Source organism: Phoxinus phoxinus, assembly GCF_949152265.1.
Source record: "Phoxinus phoxinus genome assembly, chromosome: 22".
Taxonomy (NCBI): Eukaryota; Metazoa; Chordata; class Actinopteri; order Cypriniformes; family Leuciscidae; genus Phoxinus; species Phoxinus phoxinus.
This window is the reverse complement of record NC_136897.1, coordinates 27,846,251-27,855,208: the sequence shown is the minus strand read 5'-3', so window position 1 is coordinate 27,855,208 and position 8,958 is coordinate 27,846,251. Positions and strand designations below refer to the sequence as shown.

Genomic DNA, 8,958 nt, shown 5'->3' with positions numbered 1-8,958 from the left:
AGACAAACAACAAATACAGTGCAAGCAAAGGGCAACGCGAAATGGCGGAGTAAGTCCCGCCTTCTGAATAAAAGAGCCAATCGCCGAGTGGTAAAGTCAATGCGTCACTACAGCTGCCGTTAGAAGACGAGCGCTTATGACTGCACATGCGCATTGGCTGGTCCGTTTGAGCGTTTAGAAACCAAATTTATTATACAGTTGTTGTCAGGTTTCATTGGTAATTTCAAATATGAAGTTTAATCGTAAGCTTGGTGAACATCTTTGGAGAATTTGATGTTTCCCCAATCAAAGAGATAAGAGCTGTCCTTGCATGACTGAAATAGACCCTTTTCACAATTCCGTTTTTTCCCCTGAAGCAAAAGTCGTCATAGTTGAGAGAATACATTATTTTGTGTTCCCACTTTCTCAAATAACGTTAGCAAAATAAATCCCCCACAATAGTGTTTTCATAACTTTAAAAAAGAGGGAAAAAATAGAGAGATTGATAACGGAACGGAAGTCAGACCTAATGTTACCTTTGAAATTAGCCTAACACCGTGTCCTAACTACACGCGACGCGACGCCGCGACACGCGATAAAAGGTATCTTTTCCATGTTAATCAGAGTTTTTGTCCTAACCAGACGCGACGTCGACTCGCGAAGTTTCTAATTTAGAAACGGTTCCTATTTCTGCGACGTCGCGGCTGACAAATCCGCCCACACAGACGGGATGGATATGAATTTCCCTATGAACAAGATCGAATAAACTGATTGTCATATGAAGAAATTACACTGGTTATGAGTACACATTATTTATTTTTAGTTAAAAATAGGTCACTGTGCCAGAAGCAATAATGGATAATTTACCTCAGATTTTGAAAGCATATAATATAGCGTTCAAACTGAATTCTATGCAAACATACAACTGTACTTCTTAACAAAATTAGTCAATGAGTATATTTTGTTAATGTTTTGATTTTTAATAATGTTATTTCTTGATTTGATTATATCCTTACCCATTTCCAATGCGAGTGCGGGCCAGCAGTGCGCTTTCACAGAGAGACTCCGCCCACACGCTGTTCTGAATGGCTGTGATTTTTTGATTGACGTGTGGCGTCTCACAGTCGCGTCGCGTCTAGTGTGGACAGAGTCGACACACTTGCTGTCGCTGGAATTTTATCGCGTCGCGTGTAGTTAGGACACGGTGTAACGGTTGAGATGCTAACGGACTTTTTCCGAAGACACTAAACCATTTCTATAAAATAAATATTCGACGGAAGCGTGTAATTTACGTGAAAGAAAGTATCATAAACATTTGTAAGTACTATTTATGTAATTGTAGGGACTAAACTTACCTGAAATTAGTGAAAACAACAGTGAGAGAGAGTTTTGCGGCTTGTGACAGTTGAGCTGCCACCCGGTTTCCATGGTAACGCCCTTGGCTCCAGTTCAAATGCGACTCGAGGGTTCAGCGCGCGCAGAAGTCACGCAGTATTTACATAAATGTAGAATTGATGGAGTGAATTTGATAATCAGATCAAATATTCTGAAACTTGATACATTATTACGTGGATAGTAGGCCTGTGGCCATCATCAAACTGTGTAAATGGAATGAGAACATGAAAGCAGTAGCCTTTTGAGAATGTAAAACGTAACGTGTTTAAGTAAATTATATATAATAGGCTATAATATAATATAATCCACTATCATCATATAATATAATAACGCTTTAGAAATGGTAAACGTGGTGTAGAAATAAAATAGCAAAACAATTATTAAAAACTAGGCTACATGATATAAGGCATAAATATATTTTATTTTCAACGTCTATTTTTGGGCTAAATTTGGACCAAATCAGACGGACATTTTTTGGGATCTATTTTTGAGAGCGGAACTGAAGGCCACTTATTTTTGGGCGAAAGTAGCTTTTTGTCTGGGCGAAAATAGCTAGTCATTCTCCTACTATATTTTATTTTCACTAATTTCACTAAAGATGTTTGGAAGAAAAGTATATTAATATATATAATCACAACAAAGGAAAACAATTTAACAAATTTCCATGAGCTGGTAATGCCACCCCTTTATTTCTCATCACAAATTGCACAAATGAAGTGAGGGGTTACTGAATATTTGTAACATTTTTTTCATTGTCCCATCATTTGCTTGGCTCTTGAAGGTCTCAGCAGATCTCGCAGATCTGAGCGTGCGCAAGTAAAGGACATTACAATGGGGTGTTAAATGCTGAATAGACGGTTTCTCACATTCAAAGTCAAGGTGACTGATTGCCTCCGGACACTTTTTACTACTCTCATAAACTCTTATGGCCCTGCTACCGTCCTTTGTCAAAACTCCGGAGGTCATCAAACGCAGAAACAAGAGTGTGTAACACAAAATTACAGCATTTTCTTCAGCAATGAGACACAAAACACAACCAGAACGGCATCAATCAGTGAAACACAAAAGATTCATAACAAAATCAGAGGTTTATTTGGTCGCGATAATCACCACGCAGAGAAATCATGAAACATAGACAAAGTGGTTTGATTACAAAAATATCAATTGTCTATTGTGTGAACCATTTCACGAGTTTGCATAGTGAATTCTGTGAATCTCACCAACTCCTTCAGCAGTGTTAAGCTGGACAATAATGCTTTACTGCATTCAAAACAACCAAACATTGCGTATAATGTCTGTTGCCTTTGACTTTAAGGAAGGGAGAGGCAGATAAAATACAGTATTTAGAACAAAAAGCAAACGTTTTAAGTGAAAAATAAAGAAATTCACGAAACACACGCAGAATTAATTTCTAAATAGTTTGTTTCGTGAATGAGGCTCAATGAACGAGGAATATACAGCTCCATATTCCAGAGTTGAACTACTGATTTGATATGGGAAAACCTGTAGAAACGTGCAAAAAGTAATGCAGTTCTGGTTCGATTGTATTTGGCATCAAAAAGCATGGAGGAGGGATGAAGATCTGGTCTCCTCCTCATCCGAGGAACGTCTCAGTCCAGGACAGGAGAGCTCAAAGCAGTGTGCATCTCTCTTTCAGGCTTTTCTTCTTCTTTCCACTCTTCTTTCCGTTCTTCTCGTTGGTCTCAGACAACTTCTTCGCCCGCACCTCTCTCATCAAGTCAAAGAACACCTGGAAACAACAAACCCCAAGTTGACGCACTCACAACCATCACGTATTCTGAGAGGATCGGGATATTAAAGGCACCAAACCTTATCGACGTTGGCTCGAGTCTTGGCGGATGTTTCCACGTACTGGACGGCCCACTCGTCCGCTTTGGCTCGGGCCTCGTCCGCAGACACCTGCCTCCTTTCCTCCAAATCAGACTTATTCCCCACCACTAACAGAGGGATTTTATCCTCCTCTGCTTTCACTCTCAGGATCTGCTCCCTGTGCGGATCAGGAACACATAAACACATATAATATGATCCTAACACAGCACAGGTGCTACTAACAATCTCTCTACAAACACGTTCAAAAAGATTGGCTTTTTTTAATCGAAAGCAGTCTATAGCCGCGTTTCCACCGCGGGAACTTTCCTCAGGAACTGGGAACTGTGGGCTTGGACTCGGTGTGTTTACACCGCAGGAATCAGGGTCTAAATGAAGTTCCGGGTAAATATTTCCCCCTCAGAAAGTCCCTGCTGGCGAGGTAATACTTATTCAAAGTTCAGGAACTTTCGGGGGCGGGACTTGTGCGCTGAAGATGCTGATTGGTTGTGTTCACGCCACATTTTGATTGGATGACTCCACGCAGCATTCTATTTTAACCGGCATTTTTAAAAATCTATTGCGGTTCGTGGCTTCATGCAGTGAGAGTCTGTCTGCAAATATGGAATTTAATTAAAGAAAAAAAAAACCACACCGCTGGACCGACGACGAGGTTCAGGCTTTATTAGGTGTATTTGTGCACGTTTTCTGCGCGTTCGTCCCAGCCGTCTCACGGTCAATGTCCGCATCGTCTAATTTTATAGCATTACGAGCGTTCTGAACTCGCTTTAGTATCAGTGCTCGTCTCTTTTCTGCCGTTTTGTTAATTACCTCGTTAGTAAACCAATACATCACAAACACCTGCAGCACAGTTTGAATCTCCTCCATACTTATTATAAATGTGGCGCTCAAAACTGATGACTGTGCGTCGCAGACTGGGAGGAGCCGTCGCGCCCAGTTTATAATCTTCCCGGTACTTTAGACCGCGGTGTAAACGCAGAAAGCAACCGGTCTGGGGCAAAAAAAGTTCCTGGGAAAAAAGGTCCTGGGACAAATTGTTCCGGGGAATTTCGGTGGAAACGCAGCTTTTTATGCTCAACCAAGGCTGCATTTATTTGATGAAAAATACAGTAAAAACTGTGAAATATTATTTCAATATAAACCAGCTGTTTTCTATGTGAATATATAGTAAAGTGTAATTTATTCCTGTGATCAAAGCTGAATTTTCAGCATCATTACTCCAGTCTTCAGTGTCACATGATCCTTCAGAAATCAGTATAATATGATGATCTGATGCTCATAAAACATTTATGATTATTATTGGTGTTGAAAACAGTTTCATGTGTTTGTGGAAACTGTGATGCATGTTATTTTTCAGGATTCTTTAATGAATAGAAAGTTCAAAAGAACAGCATTTATTGGTTACCTTATAGCAGCACCTCATAAATGTCTTTAATGTCACTTTTGATCAATTTTATGCATCCTTGATGATTAAAAAAATCTATTTCTTTAAAAAATAATCCTTCTGATTCTTAGTTTTTGTACTTTCAATCAAATAAAATGTAATTTATTCCTGTTCAACAATATACAGAAGTTTGTTGCACATAAACCCCATTACAGGTTTATCATTATTATTATTTACTCACAAATAGCGATTTCTACCCAATAAAATATTTTACAGTTTGATATAACTAGAAAAACATATATTCATTATAGTGTGTGTATATATTATTATATTTAAATATATATATATTATATTAGTACGTGTGTATACTGTATATATACAACGCGTATTTATACATAAATTAGGGCTGTCAAAAGATTAATCTTGATTAATCGCATCCAAAATAAAAGTTTGTGTTTACATAATATATGTGTGTGTACGGTGTATACTTATTTATATATATAAAAACACACACAATCATGTATATATTTAAGAATTGGTTATATTTATATATAAATTATTTATATATTATATAAATTATATAAATGTATATACAGTATATAAATGCAATTATTCCTTAAATATATACATGAATGTGTGTGTATTTATACATAATAATTATACACAGTATACACACATATGTAAACACAAACTTTTATTTTGGATGTGATTAATCACGATTAATCTTTTGACAGCCCTAATATAAATATAATAATAATAATACATATACACACATATATTATATAAACACAAACTTTTATGTTAGACGCGATTAAACGCATTTATTTTGACAGCACTCATTTTATTAACATATTCGTAAAACTTATATATTCCATGACCAGAAATTCCCTTATATACTGTATCCACCAAAATCTTTCTAGTTCTTCTGCTATAATGACAAAGCTGATCATTTTTTAACCCTTTTACTTTCAGAACCTAGGAGTGTCAAAATATTTTAAATAATCACTCTTTTAAAATGTTCTCTTATATATCTCGGTTTTCCAATCTTGACTCAGTTGTTGAAGGAACAGATTATAATAAATATGATGTCAGCTTACATCTAGATTTTTAGCAGTTTTAACTTATTGTATGTCTTATATCTCACAGCTCGACTCAGCATTGTGTTTCCATCAGTGTTGTTGTGGGCGTAATGATAACATCATTCTGCTCTTTCTGAGAACATACAGTGCGGTATCTGTGCTTCTTCCACACTGGGACTGAACTGAGCGTCTGTAAAGGCACTAGAACAGCAGATAAGCGGGACGTCCTGACCTGAACTCTGACGCGGCGCTGAAGGACTCTGGTTCTGTGATGGAGAACACCAGGAGAAAACCCTCTCCACTGCGGAAGTAGTTATCCCTGATGGCAGCGTAATCTTCCTGACCCGCCGTGTCCAAGATATCAATCTGCACCTCCTCTCCATCCAGGACCACCTTCTTCCTGTAACTGTCAGCCTTGGTGGGCTCGTAGTCCTCCACGAACTGAGCAACAAGTCATAATCATAATAGAGCAGACGAAGGAGAGTAAATGAAGGAACTCCTCCCGAATGTGATGAACAAGTAATAATCATAATAGAGCAGATGAAGGAGAGTAAATGGCATAATTGTGAAGGAAGACTGTGATGAACTCACAGAGCTGCCAACAGAGCTGACCACATGTGTAAATTTAAAAAAAAAATCACATCGGGCCAAAAAATGGCTTCTTTTAAAACAAACATGTTTACATAATGTATTGTAATTGATATGTATGTGAGATTGTATTTGTAAATGTTGTGGAATGAATGAAGGGTGTGATCATTGTTGTGCTGTTTTGGGGATAAATGTATTAATAACATGTGTATTTCATTTAATTTTTTATTGTTTGTTTATTTTTTGTAAGACTGTTGACATCAGCCTGCCCAGGGACTACAGGTGAAAATTAGCACAAGTGCTACAACCTGGTATAATGCATCTCTCCTTTTTAAGGTTAATGTATATTTTACATTGTCCCCGTTTAAATAAATAAATAAAATAAATGAACTCACCTCGTCATACATGAACTGCAGTGTGAGAGCAGATTTCCCCACTCCGCCACTGCCGACCATGATCACCTTGTGCAGGACCAGCGAACTTTGATTTTTACTCTTATTTGCGGCCATGACTTTAGTGTTCTAGAAGAAGAAACAGATCTAGACTGCAAACATACAAAAGAATACAAACATACATTATTACGGTAATATATATTATAAATACGGTAACACTTTACAATAAGGTTCATTAGTTAACATTAGTTAGTAACTAACATGAACTACCAATGAGCAATACATACAGTATTTATTTATTAATATTTGTTCATATTAGTTAGTAAAAATACAGATGTTCACATTGTTTGTTCACAGTGCATTAACTAATGTTAACAAATACAACCTTTGTTTTTAATAATGTACTAGTAAATGTTGAAATGAATATTAACTGAGATTAATAAATGCTGAGGAAGTATAGTTGATGTTAACTAATGTAGTTAACTAATGAACCTTATTAAGTATTACCATAAATACATATTATTAATAATATTTTATAAATACCTACATATTATTAATATAAAATCCAATGAAATGCACCTTAAATTGTGATCAACTGTGTGCATCCATCCATCTATATGATAATACAATGTTTTTAGGTCATGTACCATGATAGTAATATGGTATTCTTTGACGTACAACAACGTAAATACCACGGTACTGAATATGAATAATCATTTACTATTATGGTACACAATAAAGTACCATGCTACCGTCAGCACACAGCACTTCTTTGTAAGGACAACCGTATCAGTAAGAAACAGAAAACAACACAACATTACTCAAATGTACTAAAAAGTATAAAGCAAGCTTTTGTACAATTGAATAAAGCGATTTTCACATTTCCATCCCGCGAAGAGAGACACCACCCCTTCCTTATTGTTATAGGCGAGAGCCCGCCTCTTCTAGCTCTTGATTGGTTTAACAGAGAAATTATAAGGCGGGTCTTCCTCTACTCTCCCTCTCATTGGATGTGAAAACAGTCAATCACAGAGTTTTCCCACAAAGACTTCATCCGAGGAAATACCTCAGAAGTTTTCGTCTGCGCAAACTGATCCGAAACATTTTTAAACTGATCAAAACAACGTAAAGTCTCATAGATCACTCACCGGAAGTTTGATCTGTGAAGGGCCAGTGATGTGATTGGCATGTATAAGCGGTTAAAACATAATTCTGTCAACCGGGATCAATTCCTCTACTCCTGTCCCGTACAGCTACACCGCCCCGCCCACCGGATATTCAAATTACAAGGATATGACGCCATTACACCATCTATGGATATTTCGGCTAAAGTAGTCTTTATTTTGATTTGTGATAAAGTATGATGGTTTTTCATATGATGTGCAAAATGTATTATAATGTTATATATAATGCAAGTTGTACTCTCCATTATGAATGTTTATTTAATTAATTTGCACACACACACACACACAGACACACACACACACACACACACATTATATATAGCCTACATATAAATATAAAATTAAATGATCAATAAGTTATGACAACATATGTTTTTACATTGCTTAAACTCATCAAAATAAGTTAAACTATTTAAAAAATTATGTCATACAAAATTCTGTTTTTTTAAAAGTCAGTTTAATTAAAAATTAGAAATTAGCCTACTTGAAAATCTAAGGCAGCAACTACTTTACTGTGAAATTTTCTGTACACTGCATATTTTTATATTTGTATATAGGCTATGTGTGTGTGTGTGTGTGTGTGTGTGTGTGTGTGTGTGTGTGTGTGTGTGTGTGTGTGTGTGTGTGTGTGTGTGTGTGTGTGTGTGTGTGTGTGTGTGTGTGTGTGTGTGTGTGTGTGTGTGGGCTTGGTTTATTATGCATTGTGGGAACCGAATGTCCCCACAAGGATAGTAAAACCTGAGATCACCTCCATTGTGGGGACCAGCCAGCGGTCCCCATGAGGGGAATGGGTTAATAAACATACTAAATTATATATTTTTGAAAATGTAAAAATGCAGAATGTCTCCTGTAAGGGGTAGGTTTAGGGATAGGGGCAGTGTAAGGGGATAGAATATACAGTTTGTACAGTATAAAAACCATTACGCCTATGGAATGTCCCCACAAGGATAGAAATGAAAGCTTGTGTGTGTGTGTGTGTGTGTGTGTGTGTGTGTGTGTGTGTGTGTGTGTGTGTTCATTTGCATATGAAGACTTCAGATGCAAAAGCCTCTAAGTGCCATCTGAAAAAAAAATGTCAAGCTTGTATGTTTATGTTCAGTTATCTCACT

General features: G+C 36.9%; 1 protein-coding gene across 2 annotated transcripts; it reads right to left on the bottom strand.

Moving 5' to 3' along the window:
• Positions 1-2,443: 2,443 nt before the first annotated feature.
• ralbb (v-ral simian leukemia viral oncogene homolog Bb (ras related)) lies at positions 2,444-7,968 on the bottom strand. 2 transcript variants are annotated; one of them, XM_079597482.1, is made up of 5 exons: positions 7,814-7,968; positions 6,669-6,817; positions 5,918-6,126; positions 3,205-3,382; positions 2,444-3,124 (listed from the first exon to the last, which is right to left on the bottom strand). In XM_079597482.1, exons 2-5 carry the CDS (start codon positions 6,780-6,782, stop codon positions 3,005-3,007), a joined length of 621 nt encoding a protein of 206 aa, XP_079453608.1. In that variant the 5' UTR covers positions 6,783-6,817; positions 7,814-7,968; the 3' UTR covers positions 2,444-3,004. The 2 variants fall into 2 exon arrangements, with proteins under 2 accessions (XP_079453608.1, XP_079453609.1); XM_079597483.1 differs by lacking the exon at positions 7,814-7,968 and adding an exon at positions 7,245-7,602.
• Positions 7,969-8,958: the final 990 nt, after the last annotated feature.

Coding starts and splice junctions, on each gene's coding strand:
- ralbb (XM_079597482.1), bottom strand. CDS start 6,782: ATGGCCGCAAATAAGAGTAAAAATCAAAGTTCGCTGGTCCTGCACAAG. Junction 6,127..6,668: donor TGCAGTTCATGTATGACGAG/GTGAGTTCATTT, acceptor CTTGTTGCTCAG/TTCGTGGAGGACTACGAGCC. Junction 3,383..5,917: donor AGCGCCGCGTCAGAGTTCAG/GTCAGGACGTCC, acceptor TGATCCGCACAG/GGAGCAGATCCTGAGAGTGA.